The sequence below is a fragment of the Artemia franciscana genome, chromosome 14, assembly GCF_032884065.1.
Source record: "Artemia franciscana chromosome 14, ASM3288406v1, whole genome shotgun sequence".
Lineage (NCBI taxonomy): Eukaryota > Metazoa > Arthropoda > Branchiopoda > Anostraca > Artemiidae > Artemia > Artemia franciscana.
This window is the reverse complement of record NC_088876.1, coordinates 17502516-17525886: the sequence shown is the minus strand read 5'-3', so window position 1 is coordinate 17525886 and position 23371 is coordinate 17502516. Positions and strand designations below refer to the sequence as shown.

The 23371-nt window shown below is 34.8% G+C and overlaps 1 protein-coding gene and 1 long non-coding RNA gene across 2 annotated transcripts in view; one reads left to right on the top strand and one right to left on the bottom strand.

The window, feature by feature from the left end:
• Positions 1 to 2909: 2909 nt before the first annotated feature.
• LOC136035408 (uncharacterized) lies at positions 2910 to 19534 on the top strand. The gene is made up of 5 exons (XM_065717197.1): positions 2910 to 3523; positions 4633 to 4824; positions 9358 to 9504; positions 12333 to 12448; positions 17313 to 19534. Exons 1-5 carry the CDS (start codon positions 3071 to 3073, stop codon positions 17323 to 17325), a joined length of 921 nt encoding a protein of 306 aa, XP_065573269.1. The 5' UTR covers positions 2910 to 3070; the 3' UTR covers positions 17326 to 19534.
• Positions 10030 to 23371, bottom strand: part of LOC136035412 (uncharacterized) — a 45856-nt gene continuing 32514 nt past the window's right edge. Inside the window, exon 4 of the long non-coding RNA XR_010619415.1 lies at positions 10030 to 10348. This is a non-coding gene — a long non-coding RNA (uncharacterized LOC136035412). The remainder of the gene's footprint in view (positions 10349 to 23371) is intronic.

Below are 23371 nucleotides of genomic sequence, written 5' to 3'. Positions count from 1 at the left end.
TCTATTAATTTTTGGTTTTTGGATACTTCAGATGTTAATTTATAATTAGGAAAACTTCCATGTAACGAGGATACATTCATTAAAACTTTCTATGAGAACAAAATTTATGAGAAGTCTTGAGAATAACAAGACCAAATATTAACCGGAATTAAGCCACATACTCTACATAATTCAAAGTGATACCACTAGAGAGTTGGTTGGTACATGAACGTTACAAAACACAGTATTGTTATTTCGTATATCCATTTTGGGCCAAACTAAAAGCAGGCCATCTCCGAGTGGAAAGACGCCATAAAGAAGGACATGGGAGGGGGTAAAAGGAAATTTTGAATATATTGCAGTTGAGGAGGATCATTCGCAGGCGTGGTGGCCTTAGGTGGCTTGGTTCTGTAGTGAGTTATTAGTAATGTAGTAGCAGTAGTAGTACCCTTAATGAAAATTTCAAGACAGACTTAGTACTTTTAAATTTAATTAAAAACTGTAAAAACAAAAGAGGTACTGTTTTTACTCTCGCGTTTTTAGCTAAGAGAGACTGTTAACAACGGTTCTTCATCTGAAAGCGTAACTTTAAAAGAAAGTATCGTACGAAGTGACCATTGAACCTATGGGTGTAGAAACATGGGCAATTTGAGCGTTCAGAATGTTTTCTCCTTATGAGTAGACTATGTTCCATCTGTTTATAGAATTTGATGAATTGGTATATTCTCCTTTAACGTCTTGTAAAACGTCTAACGTCTTTGACGTCTAAAAAAGTCTTGTTCTGCTGCAGTAAAAACGAGACTTATACCATTGCCTTAATTCTACAGTAGAGTACAATAAAAGAACAAGAAAGTGGACAAATGTTTAATAAAAATATATCTATTATAATGGTCTGGTAATTATCTGAAAATTGAAATTACCAGTATTTATATGTATTTGCGTCTATAAATATTATTATATGCCTTACAAGCTAACATCTATAATATTGGACTATATCTGAAATTTTACGTTAGATTTTTGTGTGTAGTAAGAATTTCCTATCAGTCTTACCTTTGTTTTTGTCAACTATCTTTTATATTAGCCCTTTAAAAATCTCGGCATTGCATGTTTTTTTTAGAGAAATGAATGTTCGAATGTTATATTTTACAAATGAAAACTGATTTGTAAGAATTTGAATAAAAAAAAAAAAACAATGACATTTTCGAGTAAAGTGCTTCACCCGTTTTTATTTATTAATCAAATTTTTCTTGTTATCGTCAAATTTAAGACCAGCAATCTAAGAAATACATTGAAATTAACTTTGATAAAAATCTTACATTGTTGGTGAATTCAATGTCTTTGATTTTGGACTTGTTCACTACAATGTTAGTCGAGATTTAGTAATCAATAATCTCAGAAATCCAGAAATACCAAGTTTTGGTGAACACCTTATACTTTTTGTGATTTACTTTCTCCATGATTTCGACGTAATCACTTTCTCTATGTTTTTGCATTGGTGCTTTATGTAGCAATATGAGCCTCAGGTTTGTAATTAGTAAAAATCAAAAACCCTGATTTGATGAAAAGCCAACATAATTTTGGGAATAATATACCTAAATCACCTTGCTTTGGAGCCGTCACACTCTGATCCTGACCAAAAGAAGTCATATACGGAGTCAAAGAACTTTTGATAAAAAGGAGCATGGGGACGAAGCGTCTGCACCAATGATCAAAGCGGGTCAAGGATGTAGTGCACACGCCAGCCTATTCAACAAAGGGAGCTCAAAAACGGATTGTCCGAGTTATTTACTGAAGTGGGGTAACTCAAATTACCCAACTCAATTTACTCAAATTCATTGTCGACCAAATCTAGGTCAAAGACAAAGCGATCGTACTAATGACCAAAGAGTGTTTTGGACTTGTGAGTATTTTCAACTAAATGACAATCTCAAAATCTTAATGTATGTTTGGGGTGGGGTACCCATAAAGGGTGAGAAGGAAGCTTAGCTGCCTCCAAACAATTTTTGACTTTTAAAATAGTCACTAGAGCTTTCAATTTCTAACTGAATGAGCCCCCTCCAAAGTTTCTACGACAACTCCATCCATAACACGTTGCCTGGAAAAAATACATGCAGGCCATTTTGGCTTTTATTTGAAGAGCACTATTGAGCTACTTTTGATGCATCGATAAAACCTCTATTTTATATGAGCTATGAATAGCTTGAGGCCGAAATGCTGAGACTGTAGCTACGACATCACTCCCAGTTTTACACCTTTATTGCCTTGGAACGTTCTAATTAGAATGACTATCTTAGAATTTTGAGCTGGTAACATATAGAGGTCCAGAGGTGTTTAGGGGTATATAGAGGGTTGAAGAGGTCTCATAGAGTTTGATTGGTTTAGCGATTAAAAGATGTGCTGGAAATCAGAATTTATGATCAAACGGGCTTATCTTAAACTTTCTGGGATCATCCAAACCATAGGATAAACCCAGAAAATATTAATGCAGGACGTATCACTCTTTGCTAATTCAAAGGTGTTGCGTCTTTTAAGTTGCTTCTTTTCAAGAGACTGTATTGTCTTCTCCTCTGATTCAAAGGTGTTTACTTCCTCTCCTTGTTTTAGGAAGCTGAATATGATTTTTATCTCTTACAATAATGCTCTATTATTTATTGTGGCTTTTCTGTATTTCGATGTGTTTTGATATTTGCCTATTTTGGTTCTCTGTTTCTATTTTTTCGTTCATAGAACCAAAGCGTTATGATATATATATATATATATATATATATATATATATATATATATATATATATATATATATATATATATATATATATATATTGAATTAAACAGACACCCCACGAATCGATTTTTTTCTGCATTAATTCTCTTCTTTGGGATGAAAAGGCGAAAAAAAAAAATTAGTTTAGAACTGTAAAATTAATACATGAAACTGCTCTGTAGACAGATAAGACTTAGATTTAAGCCAAACGAACTAGTTCCTAGTGCATATTCTACTGATAAACCAGTAAAGATCTAAAACAGAGATAAAATTCATTGTTTTGTTAATCTATTTTTAGCTTAGTTTAGTCTTGAAGTGGAATTTCAAGTGATGTATTTGGCTTTGTTGAAAACAATGTACTTTTTATGTGTCTTTTTAGCCATATTGGGAAATATTTCCACAAGATCAGTAATATTCACCGAAGATTTTAGCCAAGATTTTGGTGTGTTTGAAAACTTTCGTCCTAACGTCACAGGAGCGTACTGGACATACAGATATGACCTGGGCGGAGAGCAAGGACTAGTTAACCCAAGACCATCTACAACTCCCCTCGAAGAGCCTGTGGCCCATCTTCATAGTAAAGGAGTGTTCGCCTCGGGCAAAGATATGACTGTAGTTGCAAGAAGATATGACGAGGGTGGTAGCACGAGTATTAAAGCTCAGCTCTATGATCCATGGAACGATATGCACTTGGAACAAGGAAGCTTATCAGAATCAGGTTCATTGCATAGCTGGTATTCTTCAATCGCAAAGATAACAAGTGCTGGTGGGGAAAGTAGAAAGGTAAGTTCAAAAGTCACTTACATTTTTAGGCTGTTGTGCTTGGCGTAAATGATATACCTTAATTTTCTGTGCATTAAGTTTTTTCAAATCTTCTTAATAATAAGGAATCTCATCAATCTAATGGGAAAAACTAACAGGGCAATACGCAGCACACATATAACTTGTAAATCGTTGTATCCAATAGATGACACATTGGCTTGATAATCATCACTTGTCTTTTTTATTGAGAAGCATTGTTCACATTTAACTGAACACCACAATCTATATGCCACATTTCTGTACAAGAGGGGAACGGTCACGTTTGAACTGGTCTTCCAGATGTCTTTAAAAAAAAAAGAGGAAGGGTCTTTAAGCCGAGAAGCCAAAACGGTCGAGAACGGCGTAAAATGATTTTTTTTTTCACTTTAAGCATACAGTGTTCCAAGAAAAACAGTGAAAGCAGTGTACTAATCAATCTACAATAGAAATTATGAGTATAATTGCGGAATTCCACCTCTTTTAGAAACTTCAAAGATTTTTTTATTTTTAAGGCCAGTTTATTTCTCCCTGGAACAAAATTCAGAGTTTCGTGAATAAAAGGCAAAGATTTTATGCTTTTATGGTCACTACCCTTGTTGTTACCTTGTTTTTTAAAATAATTATACATCCCGTCAAGTAGTAATATTTGCTAGAAATATAATTATGATGTTTGTATGAGAAGATGAAAATGTAATTATTGAAAATTATCCAGTTATTTCTGCCAATCAACAGCTTTTTTGCATACCTTAGTAAAATTTAGCTCTAATAGATAATACGGTAGTATTAACTTTTAAGAAAAAGAGAAGTTCGTTTTTTTTTTTTTTTTTTTTTTTTTTTTTTTTTTTTTTTTTTTTTTTTTTTTTTTTTTTTTTTTTTTTTTTTTAACAAAGAAATGCCCGTTTTGACTGATCTCAAATTAGTTTGGTAACTCGTTTTTGAATAGATGGTCTGAACCCTAAGACCTAGCTGTTGCCTCAGGCTGTGTAACCGAAACCTTTTCCGAACCATGAGATTCTAGCGAAGCTAAATTACAAACAAGATATTAGAAAAAGGCAAAGTTAACCAATAATCATTTATATTTTGTTCTTTAGATATGTATCCAAGGCCGAGGAGCAACAGATGATTTAACCTCATATATAAGTGACGTTCTTTTGTACGTTGATGCAGAGTCTACTAATGTTCCTGGAAGTACAACTCAAATTGTTGGAACTACTACTAGTGATCCTGGACAAACTGTCGTTACTACTACAAGACCACCTGAAACTACGCACATTACCTCTGAGGTAAAGCAAAAACTAACACGCATTCAAAGAGCTCATTGTCCAATGCTATATCTATTTCTTGGTTATTATGAGAAATGCGTATCCAGATTTATGTTCGGAGGGGATTTTTTTCGGAAGGAGGAGAGTACAAAAAAAAACATAAAAACGCATCAAAAGGCACTTTCGTTATCGTTTTATAAGCCGAATGATTTTTTTGGGGGTGGGTGTAATCACCCGTCAAAAGTTTTGAACTTGAGAAATTTGCCTAATATTAGGACAGAACGATTATACCTCCCAAGAAGGGTGTTAATCTTCACGAAAATTACTTTGTCACATTCAGCAAATAAAAGAACCTTGATATAAAAATTATAGTCCCTACCTATAAAAATACGAAATTATTCGAGAAGGATGGTCACGGATGAGTGTCTATTTGTTTCTTTGTTTTTTCCCTTCTTTTTCGAAGGGCTGATCATATAACACGAGTAATAGCTAATTGGAATAAAAGTGAGAAGTTATAATGTTCATTTAAAGTAGCGAACACGATCAAACCAGTGGTCAGAGATCAGCAAAGCAGGATTTCTGTCATTTTATGGCGTAAAGCTACAATTCGGCCTAAAGAAAGATAATATGAAATCCAGTGAAAATTTTGAGATGACCAGTCTGTTTAGAATTATTGAAAAGCTCCCAAATTAGATGTCCTTAAGCAACATTTGTTCAAAGATATTTCCTTTGAAACCAGAAATGATAACTCTAAAAAAAGTTTTTTTTTTGTTTTGTACCCTGTCTCTCCTCTCCCTGAGCGTTGTCTTAATGGATGCACTTCAGGAATGATTATCATTCATGTATGTTTGAAGCATAGTTATTATCTTGGATATAAAAGAGGGGATTTAGGACGGAGAGGCAGAAGTGGCGGATGCGCGTTTTAAGCCTTCCTCGCAATTGAGAAAGGCCTGGATAAAAAGTTCGTTGTAAAAAATCTTAGTTAAAGAGTCGTTACCCTTCTCACAGAAACCAAAACTCTAAAAACCGAAGTTAGATTGGAATATGTGCATCAACAGAATATACTGTTTATAATGATTCTAAATAAGGAAAATCTATTAATTTTATATTTTTAATCAAAACTTTTAACATAGGCCTATGCAAATTTATATAATTTTAGAAAAACGGATAAATAACCGCTGAAAGAGATATAATCTTAGCGAAATTTATGCGATAATACTCAACATGTATGAACACCCAAGAGCTACTATCTAAAAATTTAATGCATTTCTTATATTACCAGAAAAGGATGGTCACGCATGCGTGCATGCTTTTTGTTCCCGGGGCTGACCGTATCTAACCAATAGCCATGGACTATCGAAAGAGGTCTCACTGGAATGAAACTGTTCTTAATTATCATGGCGTAGCAAAGTATTGGTTTGGAGGATTGTGTCCTGCAAAACAACGATTTTGGCTCGAACAGGGCCGACATGTTTTCGAGTCATTGGAAAACAGTTGAAAGAGCATTCATGTAGTTTAAACCGAGCATACTGGTGCGAGGGACAATAGGCCTACTCAGTCCAAAACATGCATGCAGTCTGTAAAAATATTTACCGTTATTGTAGACGCTTTATCGAGTAAAACCATCATTTGTGTATCAGAAATTAGGGCGGAGGCCTGCGCATCCCTATATAGAGGGATACCTTAGGCATAAAAAAACTTTGTTTGGCCCACATTTTCAAACTTTTTATAGAGGTGCTTTTGACGAGCTTGAAGAACACTGCTTGATCTTTAGTACTTGCACTTTTTCAAAAATCCTATTCATAATCTTCACTAATTTATCTCTAACTTCCCACCTTATTAATCTCTAACTAAATCCCCATATTTAAAAACTTCATGTACCATACCATCACCACCAGGGGCCTTGTTATTCCTTAATTCATTTAGTATGGCAAACGATATGGGAAAGAATGGAATTAAATAGGGTGGTAAAACTCGTTTACAATTAGATTATGCAGATGATTTCAGTATTCTAGATAAAAATTCGCAAAATGAATGAGTTCTTGAAGGTTTTGAGCGTTCCAAATGCAAAAATAGGTCTGAAGATTAATGTTAAGAAGACAATGTCGCTTAGACCAATAATAAACAAAGGTGAAGAGATTATGTTTAGTAACGAGAAGATCTATCGAGCGGATAGCTTCATTTATCTGGGTAGCATTATTAGCAAAGATGGTAGAAGCAGTGGAGATGTTAATTGTAGAATCGCTATGGTCTAGGGTAACAGCTAATAGTTACGAAGAATAGGAAGACAGGTCTGCGAACCAAGATTAGAATATTGGAACCTAGAATAACGACATAGATAGTAATGACATAGATCAAATATGGTTCTGAAACGTGTTTGCTTCGGAAGCCGGAGGAGCGTTTGTCAGATATTTTCCAGAGGAATAGTTTTGCATACCCATTTTGGGTAATCAATTGACTAACCTTATTTCGAACAGTAAGCTGTACGAAAAAAGTGGTTCTATCCTACTTTCTATGGCTAAACAAGAAAAAAGTTGAGATGGCTAGGACTCCTTTTACGGCTGAAGGATGTCGGACTAAAAAAGACTGTCCTTTTGAGGCCATTGATTTTGGGCCAAAGAAAAAGCAGGTAGTTCTAAAATGGGGCAGGAGAAGTCGCAAGAGAATATTAGAGGGAACTGGAACTTTTTTGGGAGGTTTTATATAGGAGAGCTTTGGATAGATCAGAGTGAAGGAGGAGTGTGAACACTGCACAGCTGTGCTTTCCTCAGATAGCTTGGTGTTGTGGCGAGCTGTTAGTAGTAGTACTATTCAAAGCACCATATTAGCTCTGTTTCTCGAAGTATCATTTTTTAGAAGGGAAATTTTAATTTAATATGGAGGGTTTGTGGTGGCATTTGCTTTCGTTTCACGATAACCCTGGGTATGGTATTAATACATTACATAAAAGCAAATAATCGGTTTTTCACAATGTTATAAGATTAAAATCCATTATTTATGTGCATTTACTTTAATCTACAATTTTTTTTTGTTCAAATTCTTTGAAATTCAATTGGTGAGTAAAACGCTTGCGATTACCAGCTTTTGATGTTTGTTACAATCAAAGATGCTTTCAGTAGAAAGCTAGTAAAACCTTAGCGTAAAGTTTGGGACTTTGAGGTCTATACAAGACATTTTTTTTCGTTCCAAATTTTAATGTCGTTGTTTACTTTTGTTTGGAAAATAATTCTATTTAATTCAAGTTAGGGATGCTGAAAGCAAGGTAAGGTTTGAGGAGCTTATATAGAGTCAGTGTCACCTTTCACCATTTATTAGATTAATAAACCAAGCATTTTCAATCATTTAGATGTCAAGATCGAAGGGAAGGGGACGAATATGAACAGTTTATAACAAAAAAGTACTCTTTTATTCTATCTAAGGAAATATCAAATTTGGCCTATAACTATTTCTGGAAAAAGGTACAAATGCTTATCTTTTAAGATTTGGTCCATATTTAATACAATATTGAAGCGCTGATTATAATGCTTCTAGTAGTTTTTTCGATTTAGTCAAACAGTTCGTGGTAACGAACTGTAGTAAGGAGCGACCTGGCTCAATAGTAACCAAAACACCAAAAGACAGAATTTTGATACCAATAGTTACATCAAAAGAATCGCATTTTAATGCTGATTTTAAATATGTAAGTTTCACCAAGTTTAATCCTACCCATCAAAAGTTACGAACCTGAGAAAATTTACCCTATTTTAGAAAATAGGAGGAAAAACCCCCTTAAAAGTTATAGAATCTTAACGAAAATCACACCATCAAATTCAGCGTATCAGAGAACCCTACTGTACAAGTTCCAAGCTCCTATCTACAAAAATGTGGAATTTTGTATTCTTTACTGTTTTTAAACAGCAAACAGTGTTTAAAAACAGTTTTGAGTTGTTACTGTTTTAAAAAGTAGAGTTGAGAGAAAGAGTTAAACTTTAGCTTAAAAAGCGGGGCGTTGAGGAGGGATTAGCCCCTTTCATATACGGGGTAATTTCTGCTCGTTTTAAGTTTTAATGTCGCTCCTTACTTTCAGTTAAAAAAACTTGTTTTTTTTTATTTAATCACATTAAGTGTCTGACATGTAGCTAGACATTACGCCATAAAAAGAAATATAAATAAACAACTATCCGTAGAATATTATCTTCATTGTTTTTTATTTTGTGTTTGCGTAGAATAGGCCTACCTCTTTTTTCAAATTTCGTTCATCATGGTAAAAAGGGTTGAATCAGTACCTCATGTAAAACATGCTTAATAATAATTAATAATCATAATAAATAAAAATTAGAAGAGAAATTGTAAGCTAAATGCCTTAGCTACCAAGTAAAGCGAAGCACCTTGGTCCATGAAGCTTCTAAGTCTAGGAAGAGGGATATTTTCTTTTTGATGTAACGCAAAATTCAGCCGAAACCCAGGAGTGTGTTCCTGCTCTTTCAGTCAGACAAGTGAGATTATATTTCCAAATCAAAAATTATCTGGTTTTTATTTCAGAGGATCATTAAGACTGTTATTTATTTTACATAGGCAACTCCTAATCCTAATCCTACGCCAAATCCTACATCATTACCTATTTCATGTATGCTAATTGAAGAAAATGATGGTTTTGTTTACATGTCACCAAATTTTCCAGAAAACTTCTCTGCTGGAGCCACTTGCAATCAAATTATTACTGTAAGCAAACTTTGTTTTATTTTTGAACAGTTTTTTTTTTCAAAGTGTCCATTATTACTTTACCTTAAAATTAGCCACTCTTGTTCGTTAAAAATCAGGATATGCTCAGCTTCGATTATCTTAGATAGGTTGTATGGGCTCTAATTTATTAAATTAAGCTAGTCTAATTATCCCTGAAGTTCACAACATGTAGAAATGTATTAACACATCTCTTTTCACTGTCTCACTGTCACTGTCTTTTGTGTCACTGTCACTGTCACACTCTGCTCACTGTCTTTTCTTAAATTCGTGATCAACACCCGTGCTTTGATTTACTAAAGAATATGTTTCATGCGTTATTTATTATTTTTCCGTTTCCAGACCACTTCATAGCCATTACAAAAAACTTCATTAGGGGCTCATTTAACCGGAAATTGACGGATCCTTTATATGGAGCGAAAAAGACTTTATCTCTTTATCTTAAAAGTTAGCTCCCTTCTAATGTGGAAAATAAGAGTTTACTTAGCTTCAATTAAATTCCAAATATTTAAGAGCTTTAATTTATTAAGGTTAAGCTAGCCCATTTTCACTTGAAATTTATAGCATGCAAAAAATGCGTATATATTGCCCTGGCACTCGGCACGTGGTAGGCTTCTATATCATTGCCACTCATTGTCACTTGTCTTCTAACGCAGACAACTTCAGCTTTTTCTTGATGTTATAACGTTCAAATATATATATAGCCTACATATATGTAGCTCCGGCACTCGGCACATGGCAAGCTTCTATATATGGATTCTCTTTGTCACTTGTCTTCTAACGCAGACAACTTCAGCCTTTTTTGATGTAATACGTCCAAATAGACCTTAAATTAGAAGTAGTATCTTTGTAAAATTACGTTTTTCTATTGGGCCTTTAACTTTTTCCTCGGTTTGTCTTTTGTCATTATGAAAGACATATGACCGGACCTTTTTTCTTCTAATTGTCCAGGTGGTAGGAGAAAAACATCTTTTTCTTCCAACAATTTATCTATTCCAGGTTTTTGATTTTCAAAAGTATATTAGTCATTGATGACCTTAACCATGCCAAAATCCAAAACTCAATTATCATCGCTATAATTTTCAATTTGTTTGGTTCGTTTTAACTCGGCTTGTCTTTTATTACAGCTTTTTTTCCTTTTTTATTTTTTTTTGACGTAATATTTTAGTTTTTTCCTTTTTTGTTTTTTTTTGTTTTTTTTCTTTTTTAGTTTTTATTTTTTAGTTTCTTTTTATTATTATTATTTTTATTTAAGAATTAACGACGCTTCTTGACTACTAAGGTCCCTGCGTCGGCCCTGCAATGCATTCCTGCAGCGTGATTCGATCTCTGAGTTTCTTTTTAATTTTTTTTTAGTTAATTTTTTTTATGTATTGATGTCATTCTTAGTGACAGACAGACATCGTAACGATAAAGATAGTGTAACGGACAGACGGAAACTACATTTTATAGAATAGATTTCTACAAAGCTTCAAACTCGTGATTTTCTTTTTAAGGTTTTTGAATAATTGTAATCCCTTGTTAAAATATATACAAATATTTTGCAATCACCAATTTTTTTGCTCTTTACGCAATCAAATGTCTTTTCATACCAATGTCTGTTCAAATATATTTAATCATTGAAGCTAGTCTGATTTCTAACAACGATATGTATTAAGCTCCAAACTTGTGGTATTCTTTTTAAGGTTTTGAATTGTTGTAATCCCTTGTCAAAATAGAGAATCATCACTTATAATAATTGTAATTTTGTTTTTGGCCTTCCTACTGACATTATACAACTGGTTGCGTTCAAAAAGGTTATCTTTTTTAAGGTCTTTAAATCGTTGTAATCCCTTGTTAAAACGTATACATATATGTTTGTAGTTACCAGTTTTTTGCTCATTACGCAACTTAATGTCTATTTATATGGTTGTCTTCTCAAAAATATTTTTCATTGTTGAAGCTAGTCCGATTTCTAACAACTATATGTACTAAGCTTGAAACTGTTGTTTTTTAAAGGTTTTTGAATTGTTTTAATCCCTTGTCAAAATATCGTATCATCATTTGTAATAATTACAATTTATCCCTTTTTGGGCCTTGTAACTGATATTATATAACTGGTTACGTTCAAACCTGTAAGCTTTATCACATAGCGAGTGGATTTTATCTAAAAAAAAAAATTTTCTTTTTTGAATTGTCATGTATTTTTCTAGTGTGAATTAAAACATTAAAACTATTGCTCAGGCACTGTGAACCCCCCTAATAAAGATGCATTCACTCTTTTGGTTGGAGGGGAATGATATAATTAATCAAACTTGTTTTTCTTTTTTAAGGTTTTTGAATTGTTGCAATCCCTTGTCAAAATATATGCAAATATTTTTGCAATTGCCAGTTTTTTCCTCTTTAAGCAATTTAATATAAACTTCTCCATAAACGGGGAGCGGCAGGCTTCTATATATGATTCTCATTGTTGCTTGTCTTCTAACCACAGACAATTTGCTGTCTTTTCATACAGAGATCTTTTCAAAGATATTTCATTATTAAAGCAAGTCCGATTTTTAACAACAATATCAACTAAGCTTCGAACTTTTGGTTTTCTTTTTTAAGGTTTTTGAATTGTTCTAATCCCTTGTTAAGATATATACAAATATATATTACAGATGTTTTGTTAATTCAAATCTCAATTAATCGTAAAGTCTCGTTAATTGTTTTAATAACTTTAAATTCAAAGTTTACTTTTTTCATCAGTACATGCACTTGTTGTTGTGTATATTGTTTTTCGTTCCAAAAGTTCAATGAGCAAAGAAATCATAACATATGTTTAATTCTAGATCGATGGAGCCATAGGAGTTACTGCCACGTTTAATTTGTTTCATGTTCCATCACCTTATGACCCCGCTTGTGAAAATGCTTATCTCAGTATCGCTTCTGGACTATATACTGAAAGGTAAATGCCAATGTCTAAGTAACAAATCGAAAGATTCGCTTCTAAGAAACCAGTTATGCAGAAAGAAATTTTAGTGTCAATACAAATTTGAGGGGGAGAGTTCGGGGACCTGGCCTAGATCTAGCAGTAGCTTGTTAAGATAATTACGACAGTAAAAAAGTCATAGTTAGGAGTATTTATCGGCATAGCCTACAAGGATCCTCTACCCATGAAATCTGAAAAAATGGAAGCGATGAATAATGAGAGTTAATCACAGAAAGAAAGTTTTGTGGGGAATTTAGAAATTAGCATGTTTTTCAGTCTAAAGGAATGAAATTTCCTTATAAAATAAAGGAATGAAGGAAGATAAATGCTATAAAATAAAAAGAAAAGACATACAAAGCAATATATTTTCAAGGATCATTATCCATTTATATAAGTAAATTGAGCACTGTATTAAGTATAATATTCAGAGTTGAAGATTATTGTTGGCAAATTATTTAGAAGCTGCTGTAGCTTGTAACAGAAAGAAGGAAGCATGTTTTTTGATGTAAAATGTCAGTTTGGATCTAAAAGTTTTTGTTATTTAAGCAGAACCTACTGCGTGGAAGAAGGAATTAGTATCTGAACCGCAGATTCTGAATTTTAGGAAACAGGGTCGTTTTGCCCAGTGTATTCATAGTCCCAACAATTAATTAAGAAAGATTATAGTTGCCCCCTAATTAATTATGCATGCTTATCTCCTATAGAAGACCCTAAGTACTCGAGTATAGGAGATCTATAACATGTTTATGAGCCTTTTATGAAACAAATTTATTGGGATTTGCTGCTTTAATATTGATATTCCCGTAAAAAGGCAATATCAGTTGAAAATTAAGGTTTATGTTGGAAGTACTCACAAGAGTAACAAACTCGAGCTCTATGAGAGGAGAGAGGAACTGGAAGAACCAGGAAACTATGGACTGACCCCAAGGAAAGAATCGAAGAGTTTTGCAAGTCGAACATAGATGCAATAGAATAACGATAGTCTCAACGGAAATTCACTTCTCTCAATACTCACAAAAGACAAATCTAACTGAGATTTACATTTATTCTAAACATCTTCAAAAACGGTAGTGAAAAGGTTGACATAGCGTCGTGCCAGCGCCAGTTACGTAGCGCCAGTTGACGAGACGCTTTTTGAGTCAGCTTGTAAGATAACTGATTGGTATGCAGAAGATAGATTCCTATCAAGTTAACGGATGACTAGATGTCCAATAGAATCAGATAGCTGGAAGCAAATAAACCTCAAACCTCAGTTGACGAGACGCTTTTTGAGTCAGCTTGTAAGATGACTGATTGGTATGAAGAAAATAAATTCCCATCAAGTTAACGGATGACTAAATGTCCAATAGAATCAGATGGCTGGAAGCAAATAAACCTCAAAATTCAAAAAGTTGTTCCTGTGAACGCGACATTCCAAACTGAGATGAAAACTGGCTAGATGTTGAAATATAGGGAATAGCATACTCTTCACTGAGCTTAAATACGTGGAAATTTTTGAGACCTGTCTACATGGAGCCCCATTAGAGATAGATAAAGATACGCAAAGAGCTAGTTAGTTGCATCCAACAAATGCAAGGCAGAATCAAGGTGATCCGCCTGAGGGCTGTAGGCTGTATATGCTAGACAATGATATCGACAGCACAGAGATTCAAAAAACCAAGTGAGGCTGACTTCCAAACCGCCCAAATAGTCAGATAGCTGGAAATTTGAACCTCAAAATTCAAAAAAAGAATTGTTCCTGGGAACGGGAAATTCCAAATTGGGATGAAAACTGGCTAGATGTTGAAATGTAGGGAATAGCATACTCTGAACTGAGCTTAAATACATGGAAAATTTTTAGACCTGTGTATATGGAGATCCCATCAGAGAGAGATAAAGATACGCAAAGAGCTAGTTAGTTGCATCCAACACATGCAATGCAGAATCAAGGCGATACGCCCGAGGGTTGTAGGCTGTATGCTAGACAATGATATCGACAGCACAGAGATTCGAAAAACCAAGTGAGGCTGACTAATGGAACTTTTAATCCAGATCGCCCAAATAGTCACGTAAGTATAAGCTCAGGATTCATTTGGAGGGGGGTGGGGGCTGTTGTGAAAATATAACATCAGTGATTTTACGCAACTTATGAATTACTCAGCCTGGAAGAAACAGTCAGAACGAAAAGAAATACGGCAAAATAGGCAAGTTTCGAAAGAAGAGAAAGATACTAGGGAACGAAAAGAGGAGGCAGAAAGAATAGCAAAGGCACAAAAAAACGGTCTACGAAGATGGAAGGTGAAAGTTGGAATAAGTCGCAGGAAGAAACTCCCCGGAGTAACATCATCCGTTGGTAATAGAATTACTGCGTACGGTAAACCTTTGGCCACTGAATGAAAATGTAATGGAACAAATGCCGTATAATACAACAAGCTATTAAGACTATGTCTAAAGGAAAAACAATCCGAGACAAGCGTACAAATAGGAAGGTTAGTAGACCATTATGTTGAAATTAGGAAAACTGTATCAAATTCAACAAGAAAAACTAGAAGGTAGTACCAGGAGTGGATACCAATTCACCGAAAAAGAAAAAAATATTTCAGTAAATAAAATTGAAGCTACTTGTTATCAATGTAGCTCCTTAGTGTGTTTTCCCCAAAAATCCCCAACAGAAATGTTCAGAAAACCTACAAAATAATAGCTAGGGCTAGAGCTCATAATAACGAAAAAATTGATACGTTCACCGAACCGTACAAAATGTCTGAAAATTAAATGGACAGTGAGCAGAAATGTTCATTGATTTTTGTAGTGGTCTGTACGGAGTAATCTCATCAGTACAACAGAGATCTTCAGTTTGGGTTAGAATAGTAATTGCAAAGAAATATGGTGCTGTCCAAAGAAAACAGTACAAGTAGTGCCTACTCCCGCATTAGGTGTTCTGGAAGGGAAACTTTGGTGACATCTGGAATCTCACATCCCTACAGGCAACATCTGTGACAGTTGGGGATAGTGGCATTCCATACGAGAGCTGGAGAGACGAAAATAGCCGACCATCCTGTCTAGAAAAGGAGACACGTTATATTCGAGTTCCAAATGAAAATGCCTCTGAAAATCATGGTTTTCCATTTACCCTCCTAAAAAAGGTTGAACATCAAAATATTAACCTCATTTTGGTATGAGGTTAACCTCATACCAAAATGAGACATCGATAAGTAGGGACCAGAATGAGGCGCTTAGTATACCACACAATATTGAAACTAAGTTGAGAATGTGTGCTTTTCCCATAAAAGTTTGGGAAATTAGAGTCAATATATGAAAAAAAAACTATCACAGGTATTCATTCCCATCCAGTGACAATTTATTTACTTCCTCAGGAAAAGTAAAGAAAACTAAAAGAGAGAAAAGATCTACGAAACAAAGGAACAATTTAAAAAGCCAGTCTGCTATAGCAGACACTCGAGTCTAATTCCCATTTGATATTGATTTGTTTAATTTAACTTAATAAAAAAAACAGAAAAATTAGAAGAGAAAACAGAAGTGTAGACAGAGACACAATTTGAATTATTCTGGGTGATAATATTCTGGGTGAGTCCTGTTCATTAGCTCCAAATCATGGAAAAAGAAAAGAGCTTAAGGGGGATGAGGATGTCTCTATTTTGTTGAAGAGAAATAGAGATGATCGGGGAGTGGAGTTGGAAGTACTACAAAGGGAATCCGGAAGGGAATTCGGGAACTGAAAAAGATTTTTTTTGTATCTATGACGTCTTAATAAATTATACGAGGTTATGCATGAATCTAGACGGCTAAAGCAAAAGGTATGGAAAAACATCTTATGTAAAGATCCACGAAAATGAACGAAATCTACGGTTGGAAAATAATATACTGCAATTATCACATCGAATTGTTATCGAAATCTGTGCTTAGAAGAGAAGCAACTTTGAAAATCACAACGAATCCCAAGAGAATACATGGAACAAGAAACAAAAACCAATAACATTGAATTGCAAACTCGAACATTGAATTTGGTTTAAAACTAAATAATGGGACGATAATTATGCAATCACTACTAAAGAATAACTCGATTATTACTATAATGTATAAATGACACCATGGGAAATTATACAAGGCGTTGAATAAATCTGATCAGCCAAAGCAAAAGGCATGGACACATGTCAAAGCTAATGATGCTGTACAAAGAAATCTGCGGCTAGATGACATACTGAAATTACAAGGGAATGAAGAAACGTGTTATTTTAGCGTCTGTGAAAGATAATAGAAAGGAGGCATTGAATTCACGCCAGAACTTCGTAATTCAAATAAAATTGCTAATTTTTTACCCTGTGACTTAAAATTAAAAAAAAACGCGATAATGATGCTAATGTGTAATTTAGACAACTCTAAGGGTATATGCAATGGAACATACCTCGTTGATAGTGAATTATATAACAGCGTAATTAAAGTAAAAACATAAGTACTGAGGAAAACCTGGAAAAGAACTTTTTTTGATATATATGACGTCATGCGAAATGTCATGTCATGATGCGGTTATGTCATGCTATTAGAAGACAAGTGACAGCGAGGATTACATCAAATCGCTGACAAAATATGCACTTAGAAGAGAATCAAAACAAGAATCACAACGAATCCCAAGGGAATACAACTCCTATAGAATATATGATTCTGTGAAGAATAAACAGCGAGAAATACTTCAATTCATGCCAAAACGTATATGTTAATACATATTAATTGTTAAATATATATATATATATATATATATATATATATTAGCATTTAATTCGTTAATTATTTCAAATGTGTATACACGTTTAAGCAGCTGATAACTCATTTTTTTTCTTTTTAGACTGAACTCATAGAACCGAGTGATGGCAGCCAGATTTTGACTTAACTTTGAAGAAAGAGAATTTATTCTAAAATGCTACTGAAAGTGTGAAAATACAATAGAAGCACAAAGATAATTTAGTAGGGAGTAACAAAGAACCACCAACACGAGTCACCATCTTTCGAATTAGAGATAAGTTTGAAGCTTATGGAACTGATCAGGACATCCATAAGAACCATTCCAGGAGACTACGCGCATCGACCAGCCCCACAAAAGAAGAAACATTACGGTAAACACTTAAAAGAAGTAAAAAAAAAGTCATCGTGGCAAGCTTGTCGTGAAGTAGGCATTTCAAGATCATTTGTCAATCGTATCATCAAACATTGTCAATGGAGAAGTTGTATTCCAAGATTAGTCCTTTTTCTTAATGACTATGAGTAAAGATCGAATCCAGACCGAAGAGTACAGTATTGCGAGTGGTATTTGGAAGGATGTAACGCTTTCCCACAAGCATACTTTCCCATAAAGATTGTGCTTAGTGACAAGGCAGTATTCAAATTGAAGGGTTCAATTAACAGACAGAATCGCATCTAGTGGGGACCTGAGGATTTACATGATATGGTCGATCACCATGTTGGTTTACCAGAAGTTATAGTGTGATGTGGCTTATTTTCACGAAGGTTGATTGCACATTTATTTTTTGACCCTACTGTGACTAGTCCTAAATACTTGAAATTACTAACACAGTCGGTCATGCCAAGTGTTAGCGAGGACTTTGAACGGAACGAGTTTTATTTACAGAAACATAAGGGATCTCCACACTACCATGGAAATACTAAATCTTTTTTTAATGGAATCCCACCAAACAGGTGGATTAGAGGAAGAGGTTCTGTCCAATACCCTTCACGTTCATCTAGGCTTCTTTTTACGGGGATAACTAAAGGATAAAGTCCACGTACAGAAACCTACCCTCGTTTAGTTGAGGGTAACCTATGAACATGAATGTACAAATATCCCAAGAGAATTATTCAATGAGGTGTACTGGGTGATAATCGCTGTGCCATTTGGGATACTGTTAAAAGGAGCATCGAACGCGCTTTTTATTCAAATAAAACAATTGTTTCCATCAATTTGAAGTGTAGTCAGGGTACTATGCCCCATAAGATGCTCTCCTCCTCCCCCATAGGAATAGAGTTACCGCTCTAAAGACCAGAGCGTGGTTTGTGACTTGCTGAAAATACGTTACATTTAAACATTTTATCTTTTATAGCTAAGAAATTAAAAGTAAAAAATTGCAGCTGCATTCAGGGGTTAATTTCATTATATATTTAACAATCGAAATACTTTCCTTAGTTCTTTGCAGGAATTTTGATTAATTAGATGATTTTTTCCCCTTTTTTGCTAATGTTTTACGAATAAAAACGTTCAAAACATATACCGTTTTTAATAAAATAATAGTGACACTCAAGCAACTTAAAGGGTTAAAGATAGAGGGGAAACCACCGCTCTTTATTGGCCCTTGTTAAATTATTATTTTCATTTTTTTGTTGATTATAAAATAGACAAGAAACGCACTGATCAGAAAACAAGTCGTTTTCAATAAACCACAAATGACGCTCTAGCCTTTGGATGGTTTAGAGGGTGGTAGCCCGATTCGTGTTTGCGGTAAATTTTGTTAGCATTAACATTCAATTATCTACTCATTTAATATTTTTGTTAAGATTCATTTATAAATATGTAGCAGTGTCTGTTATCTTTGTTTTGATTCAATTATTTATTTGAATATCTTTTTTGGGTCTTATTTATTCATCGATAGTAGTTTCTATTGATTTTGAATTGAAGCTGTTATTAAAATGAATTAATTACTTTACGTTTGAATGTCTTTGTTTTCAATGTGACTCTTGACTCTTGGGTTTAAAACCGTTTTTTCAGAGAAGATTTTTAAAAATTGACTGTACATAAATGTAGGAAAGTCCGGGTGTCTTCGGTCTGGAGTAAGTCGTAAGCACAAATTGTTGGCTGTTGAAGAAGTCTTTAGATTCTAAATCCTGATTCAAGTTGGTATAGCTGTGGTTTCTCATTTATATTTTAAAAAAATTCTGGAGACTGATAAAGTTGAGATAAAAATATAATTTGCCGAGTCTGTGTGAGATGCGTTTCTATGGTGAGGGATTTGTATCTTTTCTTTTGTAAAATTTCAGGAATGCGCTGTGAATATAATGATGTGTTCACAAGGTAAACTAAAAGTTACCTTGCCAAGGTAAAACTAAAAGAGTATGAAAGGGAAATGACGAAATTTGCAGATGAAACTAGAGCAAGAGAAATCAGACAAAACCTTATCTTTCAGAAAAATCGGTAAGTTTTCGAAAACCTTCTCAGACGGACAAAGAAAAAGAATCTTTTCTTTATATTGGAGGCTCGGCAATAAAACTCAATATAAAGATTGGTTGAATGCTCACTCTCATTGTGAACCTGTTTCAGAGCAAATTCTGAAAGAGGAAAGAGGAAGAAAGAACACTGTCAGAAACTATATGCCCTACAATAATGGAAATAAGAAGAAAGTTTGTCTAAAAATTGTTGGTACAACCCTATATCTTGGGGACTTTACTGTAAGAAATGTAGTTAAGAACAATGAATTAGGTTTTCTCAAGAAAAAGACAAGAACTCAAACTCTACAAATAAGATACCCGAGGATGTATATAAACGTGGAAGGAAGTCGATAAAAGACATATATTCCTTAGATCCCGCTTCTATCTTTCTTCTAGGAAGAAGAAGTATTTGCCTCCAAACTTCAAAAACAAGTCAAACTTATTCAGGTTGTATACCAACCACTATAGATAAATTAAAAAAAAAACCATCATTTTGCTGTGGACTCAACAAGTTTGACTGCAGCCTCCAAAACCGAGGGAGGATAAAAGCGTGCTCTGTGAAATGGTGCAGTCTACACAGAATATGATAAAAAGGGAAAAATTGGCATACGCAGATCACATAATAGAGAAGACAGCAACCAGGCTTTAAGTGGAAGCCACCCACTAACATGCTGAAGCTGACCAGTGTCACTTTGATGCATGCTTTCACCTAAAAAAAAAGTACTTATCAGACTACACGGGGAGGGAATATTGATTGGGTTTTCTCGGAAATATGCTTGCTACAATTTTGCAGTCTGAGAATGTGACTGAGAATGGAAGTTGCGATTTCTCCGAGTGAAAGAACAGAAACCGTGGGGAAGTGAAATTTCAATTTTTCTTTCACGTTGGATTAGACAAGTTGATAGTAGAGGCACTGTCAAGACAGCATTCCTGTCTTTTGACTGCTGCTGTAGTTAAAATTGAAACCACCCAATGCTAATGATGCTTTTTTCATTTCTTTAGCAGCGTAAAAGTATACAGATAATTGAGCTGACTTTCCTTCATTTAGGCCATTCTCTAATGACTCTAGACCGCCTACGTTTTGTAGTAGAAAACAATGTAAGATTATGCACCAAGTCAATCGATGACTCCAATCCAAACTGCAAGAAAAAAGTCATCTCCCGACAATGTCGAAGTACTGGTGTTCAAAGACTTTGTATACTGGAAGGCAACTGAAAAAAGTATCATTCCATCTACTTTTCGGGATAGAAACAAACATAAAATTCGGTGAAGTAATCAATGGTCGATAAGGTTTACTAGAAACTCACCAATTGTAAGGTTTCACAGTGGTTTTACGGAAATGGATGAAAGACGGTTTGAACAAACGAGTGCTAGTGGCAGCCTACAGCACAGAAATCCTTGTTTCAGAAGTGAAGAAGAGAGGTATTGTGGCCCTCTGCAAGAAAAAGGAGATTCCAAAGCTATTTTTTGAGCCCTTCTTGAGACTGATGATGACAAAGGAAATGATGAATCGTCTAAAGAATAGTATATTGATAAAAATCTGTTCTTTATATGTTAAAGTTTGGACAAAAACAGCATAAATAAATTCCAGTACTTCCTGCGATACATAATTTTTGCATGAAAAAATGTAAAGTTTTCATTTAAAACATGTAATCTCTAATAGCCTTTCGCAACTCTGCCAAAGGCTGTTAGGGATTTCGTCAAGTGAAAACTACGTGTCGACATTTCTTTTAGAACTGTTTTAGTCGAGTTTTGTTTATTCTTCCTATGGGGTCCGCAATAAAAAGTTGTCTATCTAATGTAAAGGTTTCAACATCTTAACTACCCTTTTCTATATAAACCTTATGTCCCCAGGGCATAACTTACAAACCATGCCTTGAGGGTTTTAGAGGGGGTGTCATCCTCAAATACATAATTTCCGGACCTTTCAACTACATTGAACAAAATAGCTATCTCAAAATTTTGATTGGATGTGTTTGGGGAAATGGTGAGCGTGGAAGGATGGTTAGTTGGCCTCCAATCAATTTCCCCTTCAACTTTTAATCGAATCAACTCTTTCCGAAGTTTGTAAGACAAAAATAGCCATTTCAACATTTCTATTAGATGCATTTCGGGAAAATACGAGTTGTCCGGGGGGTTGGGTACTCACTCTCCGATCATCCTGAATCTTAAAAAAAGGCACTAGAGCTTCTGAAAACCAATCCAATGAGTCCCTTCCGAATTTTATACGATCACCCTTACCATATATACCTTACATGCCCCCAAAGCATAATTTACAGCCCTTGCCTTGAGGGGTCTAGGGAAAGGTTGTCATCCTAAAAGACATCATTTTAGAACCTTTCATTCATGTAGAGCAAAATGACAATCTTAAGATTTTGATTGAACGTGTTTTGGAAAATGGTGGGTGTGGTAGAGGGGCCAGTTGTCCTCCAATAACTTTTGATTGTTAAAAAGGGCAATAACCGTTTCAAAATTTCTATCAGACGCATTTTGGGAAGATGCGAGGTGTGGGGTGGGGGGTCTATCCACCCTTCCCTAGCTCTGAATCTAAAAAAAAGCATTAAAACTTCTGATTAGCAATCTAATGAGCCCCCTCCGAAGTTTATACGATCATCCTATCTATATACAAACCTTTTATGTGCCCAGGGCATAGGCTGCAGGGGAGGGGGAGGTATCATTCTCAAATATATAATTTCTACACTTTTCAACTCCGTTGAACTACATGGCTATCTCAAAGTTTTGATTGTATGGGTTTGTGGAAATGGTGGGCGTGGTAGGTGCCAACCAATCACTTTTGACTATTAAAAAGGGCACTAGCCCTTTCAATTTCCCATTAAATGAGTTCTTTTCGAAGTTTCTATGAAAACAAATGGTTATCTCAATATTTCTATCACATGCTTTTCGTAAAAAATGAGGATTGTTAGGAGGGCTATCCTTCCTCCGATCAATCTGAATCTTAGGAAGGGTAGTTGAACGTCTGATAACTAATCCAATGACCCCCCTTAGAAGTTTATACGACCACTCTTTCTATACATACCTTATGTGCCCCTGGGGTATAACTTACAACCCTTGCCTCTTTAAGTGTCCCAGTCGTCATTTATATTCCCTATGTCCCGGTGTTCTGGCCGTCATTTGTGTCCCGATGTCCCGGTGTGTAATTTCGTCAATCAACAAACATGACGTCAGTCGACACACAAACATGACGTCACTCGACACACAGACAACTTATCAATCTTCTATATATATAAAAACTAGCTGTTGGGGTGGCGCTTCGCGCCACCCCAACACCTAGTTGGTGGGGGCGCTTCGCGCCCCCCCAAGCCCCCCCGCGCGCGTAAGTCGTTACGCGCCATATTAGTTACGCGCCATTGTAGTTGTGTCCCTATGTCCCACCTGTGAATATAGATATATATATATATATATATATATATATATATATATATATATATATATATATATATATATATATATATATATATGTTTTTAACTACGTAAAACTTGCGAATATACAACATTCTTTGCTGTCCCATTGTCTGTGCATATAAATAGATTGTCAGATTTACCGACTCTTGAACATGCAACATATAATGGTCCATGGGAAAACAATCCGTATTCAGATCTATACCTCATGATTCTAATGATTGCCCTTGAGCTTTGTTGATGGTGATTGCTAATCGACCATTCCCTGAGTCGCCATCGTCATTTATATAT

Coding starts and splice junctions, on each gene's coding strand:
- LOC136035408 (XM_065717197.1), top strand. CDS start 3,071: ATGTATTTGGCTTTGTTGAAAACAATGTACTTTTTATGTGTCTTTTTA. Junction 3,524..4,632: donor CTGGTGGGGAAAGTAGAAAG/GTAAGTTCAAAA, acceptor TTTGTTCTTTAG/ATATGTATCCAAGGCCGAGG. Junction 9,505..12,332: donor CTTGCAATCAAATTATTACT/GTAAGCAAACTT, acceptor GTTTAATTCTAG/ATCGATGGAGCCATAGGAGT.